Raw genomic sequence first — 19,727 nt, forward strand, 5'->3', positions numbered from 1 at the left:
AAAAAACCCAGGAAGCCAATAACATAAAGTAGCAAATGTACTTTTGGGGCAGTGTCCAGCCTCATAGTCAGTCAAGAGAATAGAAATCGAAGCCACAAGGTGCCATTTCACAAAACTGGGTGAGTGGGAGGTCACTTAAAATGCCTCACAGGAGAGAAGTTAGAGCACTTTTATGGTCCTCTGAGTCAGTCATTTCATCCCCAAGAGCAACAGTGGGGATTCCTTGCTTGGGGAAACAAATCTTATTCTACTTTGTTTTAAAGTGGAAGCCACACAGATAGACAGGGGCATCCCTGGGAGTTCCTGTCACATTAGATGTTACAATTAGGAAAGCTGGAGGAGGCAGTGATGACTCTGATACGTGAAAAATGTATTTACAATTCCAGCCATGCAGCACAAGAATGGGGATATGGACTGGAGGTACATGGAAGAATGCATTTTGATATGTTACCATTGTGAGACTTTGAATACACTTTTATTTAAAACCAGTTGCAGTGGCTCACGCCTATAATCTCACCACTTTGGTAGGCCAAGGCGGGTGGATCACCTAAGGACAGGAGTTCTAGACCAGCCTGGCCAACATGGTGAAATCCCATCTCTACTAAAAAATGCCAAACATTAGCTGGGTGTGGTGGCGCATGCCTGTAATCCCAGCTACTCAGGAGGCTGAGGAACGAGAATCACTTGAACCTGGGAGGCAGAGGTTGCAGAGAGCCGAGATCATGCTACTGCACTCCAGCCTGGGCTACGAAGTGAGACTCCATCTCAAAAAAAATTTTTTTTCCTATATTATAAAGTTTTTAGTTGGGAAAAGCATGTCTAGTGAATAATGGAATGTATGGAATGTGTAATAAATTAAATGTAAGGCTCATAATACTAATTAAATATAAAAGAATTAGCCAGGTGTGGTGGTGCACAGCTGTAGTCCAAGCTCCTCAGGAGGTTGAAGTGGGAGAATTGCTTGAGCCCAGGAGTTCAAAGATTGAATCCAGCCTGGGCAACATGGTGAGATGCTGTCTCTTATAAAGGGGGAAAAGAAAGGCCAGGCACGGTGGCTCATGCCTATAATCTCAGCAATTTGGGAGGCTGAGGCAGGTGGATCACCTGAGGTCAAGAGTTTGAGACTAGCCTGACCAACAGGGTGAAACCCTGTATCTACAGAGCGAGAATCTGTCTCAAAAAAAAAAGAAAAATGTGGCTCACACCTGTAATCCCAGCACCGTGGGAGGCTGAAGCAGGTAGATCACTGAAGTCAGGAGTTTGAGACCAGCCTGCCAACATGATGAAACCCCGTCTCTACTAAAAATACAAAAAATTAGCCAGGCATGGTGGTACGCGCCTGTAATCTCAGCTACTCGGGAGGCTGAGGCAGGAGAATCATTTTAACCTGGGAGGTAGAGGTTGCAGTGAGCCAAGATTGTATCACTGCACTCCAGCCTGGACAATAGAGCAAGACTGTCTCAAAAAAAAAAAAAAAAAAAAAAGAAAAGAAATTATTTTCTATATTATTTATCTAAAACTTAATGAGTTGTGCAGAAAAACTATGATCTATTTAGGCTCTTCAAAATAAGCATTGCAGATTATTAATGTATTTCATGAGAGCAGTGGTGATGAGAATTGTAAGTCCTCACCTAAGTATCCTACTTGGGGTTCACAGCATAAAAATTGAATTCTGGGCCAGGCTCAGTGGCTCACGCCTGTAATCCCAGCACTTTGGGAGGCCGAGGTGGGTAGATCACAAGGGCAGGAATTTGAGACCAGCCTGGCCAACATGGTGAAACCCTATCTCTACTAAAAACACAGAAATTAGCCAGGCTTGGTGGTGCATACCTGTAATCCCAGCTACACAGGAGGCTGAGGCAGGAGAATCTCTTGAACCTGGGAGGCGGAGGTTGCAGTGAGCCGAGATGAGATCGTGCCATTGCACTCCAGCCTGGGCGACAGAGTAAGACTGTCTCAAAAAAAAAAAAATTAGGAGGGCAAAATCTATGGTCAGAGCCATTTCCTGCTCTGGCCACAGTCCTAGCCACAGTCCCTCTTTGCAGACGTGAGTACCCCAGTGCTGGCCACCCCTTCCTAGGGACTGTGTGTGGAGGACCAAGCACCTGGGAAGGGGTGGCCAGCACTGGGGTACTCATTGTGGCCACTTGGTGGCCCCTATGGGACCTGGAGACTCTAGTGTGTGAACGCAGTGGCCCAGGAGGGATGACAGCCCACAGTCGTACACACCTGTGTGCAACAGCTGAGCATCTCAGGAGGACTTATTAGGGCAGAGGCTCCTCACAGGTGTACAGGGAATCCTGCTGGATGCTTGGGTCTTGTTTCCTTTGGTGAAACATGCATCTAATGATTGGCTTTCTGTGGGGTGGGGCTTGTCGCAGACCATAAAGCAGATGCAGCAACGGATGCTGGAGCTCCGGAAGACTCTACAGAAGGAGCTGGTGAGTGCCTGCACGGGAGCTGGCCCCGCTTCCCAGCCCTCCTCCCCATGCTTTGTGCCCGGCCGGGCTCTCTGGTCCTTCTGAGGTCCCTCGATGCCTGACGATGCTTCCTCCACCCCCTAATTGATTGATTGCAAGGGGTCGCTGGGCAGTCCAATGTTAGCTGGTGGGACGGCCTGCCAGCCTCGCACCTCTGAAGCAGCTCCGTGGCTGCGGCCCTGTGCCTGCCTTCTCTGAGCCTGCATCCTCATCTGGAAGTGGGGTTGCCTGCCACACCAGCGCCAGCACAGCTATGTTCAAACCGTGTGTGTGTGTGTGTGTGTGTGTGTGTGTGTGTGTGCGTGCATGTGTGTCAGTGTCAGAGTGCTTGGCTTGATGCTCGAACCCTGTGTGTGTGGGGGTGTGTGTGTGTCAGAGTGCTTGGCTCGATGCGGGATGTGAGCAGCTCCAGGTCCCAGGGACATGTGTTCTTGCCATGGAAAAGGGAATGTCTGAATTTCCCCAAATGATGTTACTCCGTCCTCAAGCCCGCCTGGAAGTGCTTCCTTCCCAGGTGGGGCCCTTTTTGCCCTGTGATGGTGATCATAGCCCGGACCAGGTGAATCTCCCATGGAATTTTTCCACCTGCCTCACAGGGTTCAGTCTAGCATCTTCCCGTTGGTTTTTCAGAAAATCAGACCCGATAATGAGCTCTTCGAAGTCCGGGAGAAACCTGGACCTGAGATGGCAAACATGGCGCCTTCTGTCACGAATAACGCTGACCTGACGGATGCCCGCGAGATCAACTTTGAGTACCTTAAACATGTGGTTTTAAAATTCATGTCCTGTCGAGAATCCGAGGTAAAGGGCTTTCCAGGTGTCTTTTGGGTATTGAGGCCCCACCCTACAGTCTGTTCGGCAGGGACCCCTGCCCAGCCCGTTTCTCCCATTCCCTCATACATCCTGACTTGACTCCACGTGGGCGCTCAGTCATTTCTGCCACTGGCGTTGGCCTGCGGAATGAGCGGCAGGCAGGAGAGGCCTTGTAGGAATCGGCTCCTGGTGGGAGATGCAGGCTCCACTTCTAAATCCTGGCCTGGGTGCTGAGGCCAGAGGCCCGGAACAGAATCCGTCCATTGCTCCTGGGTCCTGCCAAAGAGTTGGGGTAGCTGCTGGGGAAGTTGCTTTAAGCCTGCTAGGCCGCTGAGGATGCAGGGAGAGGAAGAACCTATCACTGCTGCCAAACCTCAGAGTGCCAGAACATTACCACCACCTGGTCCTGCTAACCAAAGCAAGCAGGAAGTGCTGCCATTTAGCCCCCCAACCCCACCCCAGCCCCACCTCCAGCAAGGCCTATGGCAGCAAAACTTACTGTTTCAGGCTTTTCATCTCATAAAAGCTGTGTCAGTGTTGCTGAACTTTTCCCAAGAGGAAGAGAACATGCTCAAAGAAACTCTGGAATATAAGGTAGGATTCTCTGGTCTACTGCTCCAGCTTCCAAAATGTGTTGTCAGTCATCCCAGCAGTGACAGCTGAAGACCCCTTAGCCCTACCCCCAAATATAGGTAACCAGCACATCTGCATGGTGAGCTTGGCTGCTTTTGGATGAACTTGATCCAGGCACTTTTTAGCGATGACATCCTTTGTGCCTAAATGTTTGTGGTGTACTTGACCAACAGGCCACATACTTTTCAAAGCATTTTCATTGATAGCACTTTATCAAGAGCCCCAGGTCTGGCTCAGCACTCAAAAAAATTCCAAAAGTGTCTGCATAAATGCTCTAATAGGAAAAATTACCTACAATTCCACTACTTTGCCCTGTCAACTCAGTGTTTTCCTCTCATTTCCCGCCCGTGCTGAGCAGGGGCCTGCAGGCTGGTTACTGGCACCATCTTCTCGCTCTGCTCCAGCCAGAGGCAGGATGCGTGGGGGACAGGAGTAACAGGCTCAGGGGAGGGGAGGGGTTCTTCAGTTTCCCTGGCACCAAGTCCTGATTTGCATCTCAGAAGCCTTTTCTGTTCAAATGCAGATGTCATGGTTTGGGTCCAAACCAGCTCCCAAGGGCAGCATCCGGCCATCTATCTCAAATCCTCGGATACCATGGTCCTAGAGGGGACTACCCAAGGATGGAGTTCCGGGGTTGACACTTTTTCTGTGAAAAGAACACTGACACACCAGTCTGGGTGGGTTTTTAATCACTGTAACTGCAGTATTTTGTACAAGCGTCTAAACATTGTTTACAAGACTAAGGCCCACTTCCCTGCAGGCTGACATGAACCTCAGGGGGTAGCTGATCCTGTCATTCTGGTCACCAAACAGGAGGGTTCTGGCACTACCCAGATTTCCACAGTGCTGCTAATATCCCAGCTCCAGCCAGCACCCTGTCTGCACCTGAATCCTCTAACTTCACGTTAGCACTTACAGCTGAAGCCATCAGCATCTGGCAGGCACACGTGAGTCGTCATGTAGCGATGCGGGAGGTAGAGACGGCCCTTTGAGATGCTGCCCAGCAGGCCAGACCCACCTGCTTCCCCAGGAACAGCCAACTCCATGCGAGTGGCTTTTAAAAATTCAGATGAGTTAGAAGCTTTTTTCTTCCTCTCAAGAACACATTCTTTCACCTTGTCTCTCAAACCACCTATAACTTTAGAGGATACATCTTTAAGGGCCCGTGTGGATGAATGGGGAATATGCACCTTTTTGACGGTATCTCCACTTTACTTAAGAAAACTAGCAAATACATGAAAAGACCCTAAGTATAGTACCAAATACACTCAATTGCCTTTTTAATGAATGTACTTGTTTTGGATAGGTTGCTGGTAAACCATTTTAAACTATTTTTTATAGCTAAAGTTCTTCACTATTATAAACATGTCTTCTGTATTATAAAATCCATTTAACTGATGTTCTTAAAATCAGAGCATCCAGAGGAAATTCTTCCTAAAACTAGGATTCCTGTTCCTTTGTCATCGCACTTGCACTCTGGCGCCGCTCCCTCTGAAGCGCCATGGGATCTCATGTGCTTTGTCTTGATTCTGTGCTGTGCTGCCGCTGGGCAATGCAGATGACCGTCTTTTCCATGAAGACGGGCTCTGCTGTATCCAGTGAAGCAGCAGCTGTGCCCTAGCCTTGGTCGAGACATTGGGGTGGTCTGCCTTGCGTGTGGAGCCACTCTTTCTCCCTCATCCCACCCAAAATATTTAAAATGACACTACACCCATGTCTGGCACCCAGATGGCCCCCAGCTGGCTGCAGCACTTGTAGCATGCACATGACTCTGGTAGTAACCAAGAAAAACTTGTTTTATGGATTCCTCCTTACTGAGGAAAGGGAACATGCTGGTTCTGGAAAAGCCACAATATTGACTCTAAAAGGAAACTGTTTATTGTTTGATGAAAGTTACACTGGCTAAATAAACTGAATTAATAACTGGAGCTCCTACAGTTATTATCCATGATCCAGTGATGGAAAGTTGTATTTCTCAATCATTCTTAGGGCCAAAATAGGTATATACAATGTATATTACAGAAAAACACAAATGTGCAACGTTAACCTAATGAAATTTCCATGAAGAACCAAGCCAGGGCAGCATCTCCTTAGTCCCAGCTCAGGCTCTCTGCCCTCCAAAGGCCCCCTTCTCCAGTGACTGACCGCCTCATCTGGCTTCTCCTTGCAGACACAGTTGTCCCTTGTTTAGAATGCGAATTTCCATTTACCTGGTGGGAACACAAAACAGGAGTCTCTTCTGTTCTGCAATTATGATGGGTAAGAGGTAACTTTTGTTCAGAGTAGGATTTCCTTTTTCAACCGTTCCAGGAAACAATCTCCAAGACTGGGTAGCTCACAGCCTGCCTAAGGCAGCTACACTTCCACGGAAGCTGTCTGCTGCCTCCGTGGCTTCTCTGGCCCTTGAACTGGTCCCCCACACATCCTAGGCCCCACTCCTTGGCAGTTTTAGGTGTAGCTGTGGGGCCTGTTCCTGTCTGTACTCACTTTAGGGAGGATTCACTGAGTAGGCTTTCCTCCTGCATGTTGAATTTCCTTCAGCTTTAAGAGGAAGAGTGGAGTAAATATGCTAAGTGATCTAATGCACTTTGACTTGTATAAAACTTTCTGTGATAGATGGGATCTATAGCCCTTTATACGAGCGTTGGATCTTGAGCTCTCCTTCAATGTTGTAAATAGGAATTATATTCTTGAAAACTGCTGTAGAAAATTCATCTGTGGTGCAATACACTTTTTGATTAAAGCTCTTCAATCCAGATGCAACTACAATGGATTTTACTTGCTGTAATTTGGTATTTCTTTGACTCGTTAAATCTGGTATTTTGTGTCTCATATTTAACACTCCAAGGCCAACTTCAAGGGCTAGAGAATGTTTGCCTTTCAGAAAGAACCTCCCCAGACTGGATTTGGATAAATAAATATAGGTGATTTAATGAAGCCAACAGCCTCTTCCTACCCCTGCGAATTGCAGTGGTTCTGCAGAGGGGCTGAGGAGGGCAGGACTGTGCCACTTTGGTCAAAGTCTATATCCAAAGGCTGTACGACCCAGAGGAGCTTCAGGAGTGTGAATGGGGCCCTGACCTTTAACAGAATGCAAGCTGCAGTTGCATGTGCTAAAAAGGAAAGAGAAGCATTTCTGCCCTTCAGAGAGGCTCTGTTAGTGGTGATGGCGAACAGAAGTATGCTTTCTATCTATATCTACCTACTGGCTGATTGCTCCCCATTTCTGACATTTAGTTGTTTAAAGAAAACTTGGCCATGCGGCAGTAAGAGGAGTTCTGCAGCACAGCCCACCCAGCGTCAGGAGACGTGACCAGGCACATCTGAGGCCCACCCTCAAACGATTCCAAGTGCAGTCCCACAAACTGAAGACTTTTAAAGCCTAGATCAATTATTAAATGTGTGGCACTTTTTATTAAATTAAGCTCCAAAATTACATACAAATCAAAAGAGTAAGAAACAATAAATAGTTACTCAGCCAACACCTCTCCGCAGCAGCTGGCAGCTCCGAGGCCAGGGCTGGTGTCCTGCTGTGGCAGAGGGCCTGTGGATTGCCATGCTCGCTCTCAGGGGCATGTGGCTCAACAGGGACACAGGTCTACTCCTCCCACATCAGGTTTCTGGAACAACTGAACTGTCATTACCATCCATTACCATTTGTTTGCATACACGAAACACACCGCAATGTATATACTAATAAGCCAAGAGCTTTATTGATGCAGCAGGCACTTTACAATGAGCCCAAGAGTGTCCTCCTTCTCTGGAAGACAGGATGTCTGTACAAACTCTTGGTTTTTCCCACTTCAAAAACACAAGCTCTCCAATTTACCACAGCCCTTGGATCTGCACCTGCCCAAACCATCCCTCCCCCAGTGCACACAGGTGCACCTGACCAATGCCAGCCACCACTCGTAGACAAAATGTCAGTTCTGCAGTACTCGGAGACAAAGGCATAGACTATCAGATCCCGCACAGGATTTAGGAAACAGACGATTTTCCCCTCCACCTTGAAAATAAAATACATTTCAGCAGATACATGTCCTGAAATAGTTTAGTTGGGAGTTCCTAGGAAGATGGTCCATTGTCAATCCCTTCTTCACCAGCCTGGGCATCCAGAATTCTTCTCAAGGTATCGAGTCTTTTAATTTTTTAAACAGTCTTTCTTGCTGTAAGAACTCTTATAATGGAGCCTAGTCCTCCTACTGCTAAGGCCTGTAGGGGCAGGAAGAGAAAATGTGTCAGATGAGACCTGGCTGGCCAAAGGGGAGCTTGGCTTGCTGGGGAGGCGGGGCATCCCCTGACCTAAATCCTGACAGACCCTCGAAAGAGGATTCCTGAGACACAGCACATTTTAGGGACTCTTCCCTGTGCTGGAGCCACAGCTCCTGAGAGCTGCCAGCTCTCAGGGAGTACTGGCTTGAGAACACTGTCACCAAGTACACAATGCAGAGCCCCTCGAGTTTCCCTTTTGAGACAGGGTCTCTGTTGCCCAGATCACAGCTCACTGCACAGCCTTGACCTCCTGAGCTCAAGCGATTCTCCTCAGTAGCTGGGACCACAGGTGTGCACCACCGTACCCTGCTAATTTATTTTATTATTATTTTTGAGACAGTTTCACTTGTCACCCAGGCTGGAGTGCAATGGCACCATCTTGGCTCAATGCAACCTCCATCTCTCCAGTTCAAGCAATTATCCTGCCTCAGCCTCCCCAGTAGCTGGGATTACAGAAGCCCACCACCATGCCCAGCTAATTTTCGAATTTTTAGTTAAGTTAGTGTTTCACCATATGGGCCAGGCTGGTCTTGAACTCCTGACCTCAGGTCATGCACTCACCTCTGCCTCCCAAAGTGCTGGGATTACAGGCATGAGCCACTGTGCCTGGCCTAATTTGATATTTTTTGTAGAGATGGAGTCTCACTACATTGCCTGGGCTGGTCTCCAACTCCTGGGCTCCAGCGATCCTCCTGTGTCAGCCTCCCCAAGAGCTGAGATTACAGATGCACACAAGCTCACTGAGTGCTGCCTGTTAAGGTGGCTGGCAGGCACCAAGCTGCCTTAAAGGGACGAAAGGGCCTGGCCTCCCCATCATACAGGGGACTTGTTCGCTTCCTTCTCGCCCAGGAGAGGGGAGGCCAAGAAGGCACAGCACACCCACTGGCAGACCTAAGGCCACAGCCACAGCCCAGCCCCCACACCGCCTTAAGGACTGGCCCACTGTAAAACCCCCCTCTTCCCACTCAGCACTGAGCCTCTCAGGAAGGCTGGTGCGTTAGTAACTGCCTGGTCTGCTTTAATGGTGGGCGTGCTTACTGTAGCACTAGGGGTGTGCGGGGGAGGGTGTGGGAGGCAGCCCCAATGGTACAGGCAGGACACAGCCTTGCCAAAGGCCTTGCTCTCACACCGACCCACAAGAAGGAGAGACGGCTCTTTCTGCTTCACCTGGACGACGGCCATGTTAAGTGAGGCTGAGCTTTCTGCCCGCTGCGTGCTCTGGCCTGGTTAAGGCTGCAGCCAGGGCAGGAAGCCCTTAGAGCTCTCCAGAGGACCCTTAAGAACCCCTGACGGCTGCCTCCACCACTGCAAATATCATGAAGCCCCAACCAACCAGGAAGCCCCCTTCCTACCTAGACTCCCCAACCACCATACCATGCCATGCTATCTGCCCCCATGTCCTCTACCAAAAGCACCCTGTCCCGCCTGGCATAAATCAGCAGCTAAAAAGGAAAAAAGTAACTGCAATGACCAGAGACAGCAGGTCCCTACCAGGAGCTTCCTTGAGAGAGGGAAGTGACCAGATGTCCCGGGTTAGGGCTCGCCCTCTGACCCCACACACCTATCAGACCATCCGACGTTTATTCTGGAAAATCTGGCCTGCTGATTGAAGCCCGGGGCAAGCCCGGTGGCTCACCTCGCACGTGGCAGCGTTCACATACCTTTTCATGCCACTGGAGCAGCACTGCACTGCTATTTTCTGTGGGCTTCTCGAAGCCTTTATAAATGTACTTCATTAACAAGTCAATGCCGTTTCTGTCCAGTGACTGCACAGCCTGCTCAATCTCGCTGCTCTTGAAGTTTGTGAGCACTTTCAGCACCACACCCTGGGCTCTTTCCTGCAGACGAAAAAGAGCAAGTAAGACCCAGAGCTGCGCTGGCACCGCTGTGGCCCACACCAAAGCAAGGACACTGATCACCAGAAACACCACCCAGTTTTGAAATAGTCCAGGATGGTTAAAATAAGCAGGCTAGAAGGTCTTCTGTGGATTTAAATTTCAAAGTATCCTTTGTTTATGCCAACAAGTTATTCTACTTATTTTGGGGGGAATAAGTTGTTTAATAGGACAAGTATCTACTCTGTGTGAGAGAGAAAAGAAAAAAGAGGGAGAAAGAGGGAGAGAGGGAGGGAGGGGCAGAGTCTCGCTCTGCTGCCTAGGCTGGAGTGCAGTGGTGCAATCTTGGCTCACTGCAGCCTGTTCCAGGCTCAAGCCATCCTCCCACCTCAGTTAGGGCTACAGGCACACGCCACCACACCTCTGGTTTTTTGTTTTTTTTTTAATTTTTAGTGCAGACAAGGTCTCACTCTGTTGCTCAGGCTGGTCTCAAACTCCTGAGCTCAGGCGATCCTCCCGCCTCCCAAAGTGCTGGGATTACAGGCATTAGCCACGGCACCCAGCCTATCACTATTTTAGATGACACCAATAAGGCCTTATTATGCTCCACAATGGTGAAGGTCTATTTAAAAATAAAAATAAAACCAGGCTGACTTGGCTGCAGCGTCCCTTATGTTCACACCCAGGAAGGGTGGGGCCAGTTCCCAGAACTCTGCAGGTGCAGCCATCAGTGACATCAAGATGCTGTCACAGCTGCCAGAATCCCAGCTGCAGGGAGACCCTTTCCCTGAACCAAATTTTAGCCTTCGTGATGCAGAAGCACAATTTAGAAGGTGGGAAGTTTTTAGAAGGTAGGAAATCATACAGGTACTTAAAATCCTTGGGCAGATGAAGCCTATTCAACAGCCTGTAAGAGCATAGGCACCACAGGCTGGAGAAGTCATCAGCTTTCCGCAGCAGCCAGGGCCAGGCTGACTTCTCAGCCTACGAGGCCCTGAGCGGGAGTGAAGGCTTCTGTGGGGAGTTTCTCCTATAAACACTGACAGCTTTGATGTTGGAGGAGCCTCGCCATCTAGGGAGTGCCAGGAGGCTTCTGTGGAAGCACTGTCCAGTGCCAACTCACTCCCCTGGTGCAAATGAAACGGACGCTGGCCAGAGCCCCGAGGAGCTCACACTGGGCAGACACCCACAGCCCTGGTCCCAACAGCATCCAGCAGAACTGCATGCCACCCCTTTACCTTCACGGCTTGATTCTTGGTGTTGACGGGAGAGTTCCGCAAGGCTGCGTGGAATGCCCGAAGCATGTCCCCTGTGATCACCACCAGTTAAGGATGGCTAGGCTCAAGCATGTCCACACTCTCATTAACAGGCTCACTTCAGAAACAGCTCAGGGAACAGAGTCAGACAGGATCTCATCCATACCACCCACCTTCCACGGCTTCCAGGAGGACAGGTGTTTACAGCCCACAGAGGGTGCAGGGCACCTCTGCCAACTGTGCAAACCCTCCTTCTTCCTCCCTCTCTACCTTCCCCCTCAAAGCAACTGCCCTGGAGGGGGAGCTTGCTGTAAAACCGTTGTGTGCTCACTTGCACCTGCCCGGTGCTGGGCACGGTATCGCCCCTACCAGATCCTCGCAGCAACCATACATGTGAACCGGGGATTGTTCCCATTCTAAAAAAGGGAAAAGGAGACCTCCTAACTTTTCATCATGCTCTTTATCAATTAAACTATAAAGGAAATTAAGATATACTAAAACTTCTAAGAGCCATCGAGATCAGTGAGGTCCCAACTGTTTCCAGGAAAGAGTTTATCATCTAAAAGCTTTTGCCAATGATGAGCCAATCTCCACCCCTCCCCACAACCTCAGCTGCAGTCCTGACAATACATTCTTTCCTGAGTTCTGAATACCCAGCACGCAAAAGAAAATTACAATCTGGGTTAGGTCCCCAAAGGTGACACCTATTTTAAACTAAATTACATCAGCCAACTTTCATTTCCTCATGTGAAACACTGGCTTCAGCCAAAAATCTTCAAAAATAGAACAAGGAATGGCTTCTGCCCAATCGTGTCTCTACTCCTCTTCATGCAGTGATACCCACGTGCAGACAGGAAGGGCCTTCGGAGCAGAGCTGAAATCTCCTGGCTTCCCCAGTGTCAGCTCCATCTTGAGTGAGCTGGGTCCGCGCCACCAGGCAAGCCACTCCCAGCCCTGGTTCCCCAGCGCCCTGCTTGGCTCTGATCCACCTTCCACACTCAAGAGGCAGCCCAGCCCCTCTGTCTTTCCGCTTTGGAGTTCCTTTTCCCCATCCAAACAAGGCCAGCCTGATATCAGCCACGGATAACCTCTACCTTGCAACTCTTTTCTAATGTGGTGTCAAGAAGCAGGATCCCAGAGGCTGAACAGGAAACATAGGCTCGCTTGCTCTTCATGTAAACCTGGCACAACGGACAAACAAAATCATTCCGATGATGGATGGGGAAGGGCAGGGATAAAACTAGTCCACGGGGGCAGAAAGCCTCTGCTGTGGAATTAACACTCAGCACCGTGTGTCCAGCAATCACTCGGCCCATTGATGGGTGAGGGCCTTCAGCAGCTGGGAGATCTGGGGCGCAGGGAGGGCCTCCCTGAAATCACCTATCATTCCTGAAGCCAGTGCTCATACTTGGCTGACTTTAGGCCCTTTCAGAGAACAGGCTGTGGTGCTGGCAGAACCCTGCCCAGCCCTTGGTCTCCTCTAGATCTTCCTCAATCACAGCACAACTGACACTGTGGACCCAGGATTCTCTGATGCAGGATCTTTGCTGTGTGTCGTAGGCCTCTGCCTACTGGATTCCAGTGGCAACCCCAAGCTGAAACCATCAAAATGTCTCCAATTTCCTGGGGGTGGAGGGGAAGGGTGCAAAATCGCTCAAAACCACTGCTCTAGACAGATCCCTGATCCAGAGATCTAGAAGCAGCTTCACTGAGAAGGAAAGGAACTAATACTTTTAAATCACCACAATGTCTCGGATCCTGTGCCAGGTGCTTTCACACGCCATCTCATTCCAAAACTCCCTGTGACAATAATCATTACCTCATTTTAAAGGCAATGGAACTGAGGCTCAGAAAACGGAAACTACTTGCCCAAGGTCACAAAACTAAGCTATTTACATGGCCCTCACACCCAAGCTCTTCCCACAATCCCGTGCCGCCACTCTATCTGCAGACCTGAGCGTGTCTGGGACACTTGCTGTGTGCCCAATGATGCTGATGTTAGCCCACGAGGCTCCCATGGAACTTATGGCTGTCTGCCACATAACAGAGGAGGATGCTGAGTTGTGAGAGGGCATGTGACCTATCCGAGGTCACACAGCCAGAGCATGACAGTGCTGGGTGTGTGCCCATGCATAGCAGGGTTCCTTCTACTCCATCTGCGTGATCTCCTGCCAGGCACACTTCCCTTTATGGCCCCAGGACAGGGCCCCTCTCTGCTCTTCCCCACCCCAATTCATCCACCCGTCTCTCTGCTCCCCTGTCCTCAGACATTTAGAAGTTCCTACTTTAATTTCAGTGGTCTAATGTAAGCCCAATTCTTGGCACATGACAGAGACTCATTCTCCTCCCTACCTGGGCCTCGTATTTGCCAGGGTTTCAGTTCTCTTCATCCGCTAACCTCCCTTTCCTCAGCCCCAAGTGGAACACTCTCCTTGGTAACAAGGTTTCTGATGCTGCCATGAATGGAGAAACGACCATCCCGGGATGTGCCGAGCCCAGGCCTCTAAGCAGCCTCAAGGAACCTGTCACCAGGCAGGGGAGTCCCAAGACATGACTTTCAACAAGCCTCTGCACCCAGAGCAAAGCAGCAGCTGACAGGCGTGGTCTCCTCATCTGTTCAGTCAGGGTCCTGGGCCAAAGGCCTGACCTTGGAGCCCTTGCAGCACTGACTGTCCATGAACCAGGACCTGCACCAGACTACAACCAACCTTCCCTTCTGGGGACCCTTCCCTTGACCCCATTTTATAAGTAGGGTAGACTGGAAGATCCTGATGGGGCAGGAATTACAAGCTGGAATCTCCACTTCTGAAAACACATTCCGGTTCAAACCAAGTCTGAAGGTTTTCGTTTTAAAGGCACACTGAGGAGCACTGCTGGGCTCCCCGCAAGCAGCAGGCCCCACTTTCCAAGCTGAGTCAACTGGCTCAACACCGAGAACCTGATTTACGTACAGCAGGGGCCTCCCACCCTGCCCCGGCCAGTGCGGGGGGAGGGGACACGCTTCCTGGAACAGCGTTTGAATAAAGAAATCCTTCCGGTGAGAATAAGTCAGTTTCCTGCGCTCATGCTGCTAAGGGACCAAGCAAGGCTGTGACAATCACCTCTATTTTAATCTCTTCTAAATGCTGTTTTCTGTGGCCACAATAACGGTCATTTCCAGGCGTGGGGCTCCACTTTCACACTTCACTTTAAGGTGTCTGGTTTTCTTAGCTCTGAACTACTAGTATTTTCTGCTGCTTCCTGCACCAGAAGGGTACCGAGGGGAGCCAAGACTCACTTGTTGAGCGTGGCTGAGACCACCAAGGTGTCCAGAGGAACCACAGGGTCCCCCTTTCTCAGCATTAAGAGGGAAGGTCAGACTGACTGAGGGAGGAGAGGCACAACCTCAGACCCCAGGGCTGAGCTACGGCGGCCGCTTCCACTCCCTCCTGGGTCCTGTCTTCCCCACCGCCGTCCACCCACCTATCTTCACGCCGTGCGGCAATCCGGTCACGGAAAGCCCCGGAGGACCGCGCCCCAGCCTCCCTGACCACTCGGTTACTCAGATGCGGCTCACCTCCGCCCTGCTGCCGACCCCGCCACAGGCCCGATTTCCTGCAAAGGAGGGAGGAGTGCTGGGGCTCCCAGGAAGGGACAGCATGAGGGGATGAGGAGGCAAGGGGGAAAGAGGGCGCGAGGCAGCCGAGGGAGCCCGTCCACCGGGTCCAGGGACCTGCGGGGCTGCGCTGCCGAGGAAGGCGCCAGGGCCGGGGATGAGGGACCCAGGGAGACCGGACTCAGGGAAGCACGGCCTAGGGGAGCCGGGTTGGCAGGGAGTAGGAGGCTGACCTGAGGGGGCCGGGGGCCAGGGGTAGGGGATAGGGGAGGCCCGCCCGGAAGGGCCCGAGAGGGTTCAGGAAGGTGGCCAGGGAGAAAGGCCGCACGCAGGCCCGGCCGCCGCGCCAGGGAAGGATATTGCCGCAGAAGCCCGTCCACCTCGCTCGGGTCCGGGCCTGGCTCCGCCGCCGCCGCCGCCGCCTCCTCCTGCTCGTCCACAAATTTGTTCTCGTCAAATTCGTCGATGTCCACCCGGCGGAAGCGCGAGGACAGCGTGTTCCGGGCCATGGCGGGAGCTCGGCGCCCGCTCAGCCGGCTCCCCTCGCGGCCCGATCTCGGCTCCGCTCCGCTCGCGCCGGCTCCGGCTCGGGGGCGGGAAGCGGCTGCCCGGCTCCTCCAGCACCTCCTCCACCGCCTCCGCGCGCAGCCGCCGCCGCCCGCCCACTTCCGGCCCACGCCGGATCCGGAAGTGCTGTCAAGGGCGGGGCGGAGCCCGGCACCTGGAGGTTGTTGCGGGGTCTCCGCGGCCGCCCCAAGTGCAGTGTACCTTCTGCCTTGCCTCAGTTTTCCCAATGGGGAGCGGGCGCCTGGTATCCAAGCAGGCCCCGCATCGTGTGCGCCGTAACTGCGCTCGTTCTCCGGGTTTCCTGCGCCTCCGAGGAGCCCCTGCTTCAGCAAGGCCCGGCGCGGGCTGCTCGGCTGATCCCTGCCCCGACGGGCGAACACCGGGCTCCTGGGAGAAGGCTCGCGGCTCTACTTCTCGAGTCCTGGACAAGCTTCTTGGAGAAGAAACCTTCGAGCTGATGTCTGAGGGATGAGTAGGAGTTCCTGGGCCCGGGGAGTGACTGGGAGGGGTCTGTGTCTCGGAGCCTTGAACGCCACCACACTTAGCCCTAGGAGGCCGCCTGTACACAGAAGTGACCCTGTTAAAGGAGTGGGAGACTTTAAAGACGTTTAGGGCCTGGCGCGGTGGCTCACGCCTGTAATCCTAACACTTTGGGAGGCCGAGGCGGGTGGATCACCTGAGGTCGGGAGTTCGAGACCAGCCTGACTAACATGGAGAAACCCCACCTCTACTAAAAATAAAAAATTAGTCGGGCGTGGTGGCACATGCCTGTAATCCCAGCTACTCGGGAGTCTGAGGCAGGAGAATCGCTTGAACCCGGGAGACGGAGGTTGCAGTGAGCCGAGATCGCGCTTTTGCACTCCAGCCTGGGCGACAAGAGCAAAACTCCGTCTCAAAAATAAACTAATAAAGACGTTTAGTGTGTCCAGGGGACTGACAAGACGCTGAAGACGTTTTTGCCACCCCACGTATGTAGCAGTCACCTTGGCCAGGCAGTTGGGGGCTGCCAGGAGAGGGAGATGGCCCTGTGGCCACCGTCCTGGCAGGAGAAGCCTGGCTGGAGAGAGAGATCTTGATATACGCCAAATTCTCAGAATCTGAGTTGGGGGAAGGGGGTTAGGGAAGTCAGGGATGACTCTGAGGTGCCAGATTTGGTACCTGGGCTGTTACCCCAGGGGTTCTGTTAATTGATCTTAGCCTTAGGGTAAAATGGGTCTATTTTATATAATAGTATGAAAACTATTTTTATCTAATAGTACTCTTTATAATAAAAGTCAGTAGTTGGAATGTGATTCATTTTTACTGCTTTGAATACTTCTTATTGAACTGTGTCTACAGATCAAAAAAATACTGCCAGACTATGATGCAACCTAATCTTGGGTGGTAAGGATACAGACTCTGATAGTGGGAAACTGGTGCTGAAGAAGTCTCCTCCTGTAATCCCAGCACTTTGGGAGGCCAAGTTGGACAGATCACCTGAGGTCAGAAGTTCGAGACCAGCCTGACCAACATGGTGAAACCCTGTCTCTACTAAAAATACAAAGTTACCCTGGCATGGTGGCGCACGCCTGTAATCCCAGCTACTTGGGAGGCTGAGGCAGGAGAATCGCTTGAACCGGGAGGTAGAAGTTGCAGTGAGCCAAGATTGCATCATTGCCTTGGCAATGAGAGCAAAACTCCGTCTCAAAAAAAAAGAAAAGTCTCAGGGGTCCTGGAAACACATAAAGCCCACCTGCAATACAGCTCCATATCTGGGAAGAAATCTTTGTGATTCAGGCCTGCCACAAGACAGCAGAAATTCATATCCCCAGAACATCCTGGTCAGAAGAACTTTAAACCAGAAATGCCATTTTACAAGTAAGGAAACAGCCCCCTAAGAAACTGGTAAATGAAATAATGTCCCAGCTCATGGCCATGGACTTTCATTCCAGTCAGGGAGACAGAATTTAAAAATCCATATGATACTATGTCAGGGCTGACAGTGTTGAGGGGGAAAAAAATCATGCAGTGCCTGGTGTGCCTTAGATAAAGTGATCAAAGGAGGTGTTCCTGGCTGGGTATGGTGGCTCACACCTGTAATCCCAGCATTTGGGGAGGCTGAGGTGGGCAGATCACTTGAAATGAGAATTTTTTAAGACCAGCCTTGCTAACATGGTGACACACCGTCTCTACTAAAAATACAAAAATTAGCTGGGCAAGATGGTGCTCACCTGTAGTCTCAGCTACTCAGGAGGCTGAGGCAGGAGAATCGCTTGAACTCAGGAAGCAGAGGTTGCAGTGAACCAAAATTGTGCCATTGCACTTCAGCCTGGGCGACAAGAGCAAGACTCTGTCTTAAAAAAAAAAAAAAGGAGGTGTCCCTGAGGAGGTGATGCTGAACAGAGACTGAAAGGAAATGAAGGAGGCAACTAAGTGAAGGCTCAGAGATTGGGGTGGGCTCAGTATATTCCAGAAACAGCCAGGAACTGAAGAGACATGAGATGGGGGTTGGGAAGAGGGTAGAGCTCTGTAGGCTGAAGAAAGGACTCAGTATTAATTCAAATGGGACAGCTCTGGAAATTCTGAGCAGAGCAGTGATATAATCAGATATCTGAATTGTTTGAAAAGGGCCTTCTAAGCAGCTGTATTGAGAACACATCTAGGATCAAGAACCAAAGTAGAGAGGTGATTCAGATAGTGACACCAGCCGTCCTGGGGATAGACAGTGGTAACCCAAGCCAGGTGGTGGGGGGCCAATGAGGATGGTGGGAACAAGTTGGGTAAATTTTGGTTTGAGACGGAGTTTTGCTCTTTCGCCCAGGCTGGAGTGAAGTGGCACAGTCTTGGCTCACTGCAACCTCTGCCCCAAGGATTCAAGCGATTCTCCTGCCTTAGCCTCCTGAGTAGATGTGATTATAGGCATACACCACCAAGCCCAGCTTTTTTTTTTTTTTTTTTTTTTGTATTTTTAGTAGAGACAAGGTTTTGCCATGTTGGTCAGGCTGGTCTCGAACTCCTGACCTCAGGTGATCCACCCTTGGCCTCCCAAAGTGGTAGGATTACAGGCATGAACCACCTCACCTGACCTCCAGTTGGGTAAATTTTGAAGTTAGAGTACACCGGCTTTGATGGTTGACTATATGTGGTGTGTAAGAGAAAGAGTCACAAATGACTTCAGGTTCGAAAAAGATGTGCAGAGTCCTTAACTCGAGTAAGCATTTGGAAAATAGAGCAAAGCCACCCTGCACCATTAGACTTTCATTTAAAACTAAGCCATGCTGACCAGGTGTGTGGTTCACGCCTGTAATCCCAGCACTTTGGGAGGCTGCAACGGGCATATCACTTGAGGTCAGGAGTTCGAGACCAGCCTGGCTAACATGGTGAAACCTCATCTCTACTAAAAATACAAAAATTCAGGTGGGTGTAGTGGCAGGCACCTGTAGCACCAGCTACTCAGGAGGCTGAGGCAGGAGAATCTCTTGAACTGGGGAGGCGGAGGTTGCAGTTAGCCCAGATCGCACCACTGCACTCCAACCTGGGTGACAGCCAGAGTCACTCTCAAAAAATAAAAAAGGCTGTATGGCCAGGCGAGGTGGCTCATGCCTGTAATCCCAGGCACTCTTGGAGGCCAAGGCAGGGCAGGCAGGCAGATCGCTTGAGCCCAGAGGACCAGCCGGGCAACATCTCTACAAAAAGTACAAAAATTAGCCAGGCCTGGTGACATGTGCCTGTAGTTTCAGCTACTCAGGAGGCTGAGGTGGGAGGACTGCTTGAACCCAGGAGGTAGATGTTTCAGTGAGTGGAGATCACGTCCTCCAGCCAGGGTGACAGAGCGAGACCCTGTTTCAAAAGAAAGGCTTGGTGCCGGGCGCGGTGGTTCACACCTGTAATCCCAGCACTTTGGGAGGCCAAGGCGGGCGGATCACCTGAGCTCAGGAGTTCAAGATCAGCCTGGGCAACATGGCAAAACCCCGTCTCTACTAAAAATACAAAAAATTAGCCAGGCGTGGTGGTGCATGCCTGTAATCCCATCTACTCAGCTACTCGGGAGGCTGAGGCAGGAGAATCGCTTGAACCCGGAAGGCAGAGGTTGCAGTGAGCCAAGATCGCGACACTGACTCCAGCTTGGCCGTCTGGGCGACAGAGCGAGACGCTGTCTCAAAAAAAAAAAAAAAAAAGACTGTAAATGCTCTTTGCACCGCCACCTGCTGCCTCCCCAGAACCTTTATGGAGTTGGATTATAACTGCCTGATCCCGCCCCTCCCGCCCACCTCGCACTTTAAATTCCTCCATGGCA

The 19,727-nt window shown here is 51.1% G+C and overlaps 2 protein-coding genes across 4 annotated transcripts in view; one reads left to right on the top strand and one right to left on the bottom strand.

The window, feature by feature from the left end:
* Positions 1 to 6,699, top strand: part of GOLGA1 (golgin A1) — a 64,681-nt gene extending 57,982 nt beyond the window's left edge. For all 3 annotated transcript variants that reach the window (XM_012458151.3, XM_012458153.3, XM_012458152.3), the window contains exons 20-23: positions 2,382 to 2,441; positions 3,111 to 3,281; positions 3,801 to 3,887; positions 4,450 to 6,699. In XM_012458151.3, coding sequence (XP_012313574.2) covers positions 2,382 to 2,441; positions 3,111 to 3,281; positions 3,801 to 3,887; positions 4,450 to 4,530 — 399 coding nt within the window. In that variant the 3' untranslated portion in view covers positions 4,531 to 6,699. The remainder of the gene's footprint in view (positions 1 to 2,381; positions 2,442 to 3,110; positions 3,282 to 3,800; positions 3,888 to 4,449) is intronic.
* A 614-nt stretch (positions 6,700 to 7,313) lies between these two features.
* Positions 7,314 to 14,791, bottom strand: ARPC5L (actin related protein 2/3 complex subunit 5 like). Its single transcript, XM_021674029.2, has 3 exons — positions 11,272 to 14,791; positions 9,860 to 10,036; positions 7,314 to 8,138 (listed from the first exon to the last, which is right to left on the bottom strand). The coding sequence occupies exons 1-3, from the start codon at positions 11,335 to 11,337 to the stop codon at positions 8,076 to 8,078; spliced, it is 306 nt and encodes a 101-aa protein (XP_021529704.2). The 5' UTR covers positions 11,338 to 14,791; the 3' UTR covers positions 7,314 to 8,075.
* Positions 14,792 to 19,727: the final 4,936 nt, after the last annotated feature.

The sequence above is a fragment of the Aotus nancymaae genome, unplaced genomic scaffold, assembly GCF_030222135.1.
Source record: "Aotus nancymaae isolate 86718 unplaced genomic scaffold, 86718_ANA_hifiasm-v0.15.2.pri h1tg000003l, whole genome shotgun sequence".
In the NCBI taxonomy this organism is placed as follows: Eukaryota; Metazoa; Chordata; class Mammalia; order Primates; family Aotidae; genus Aotus; species Aotus nancymaae.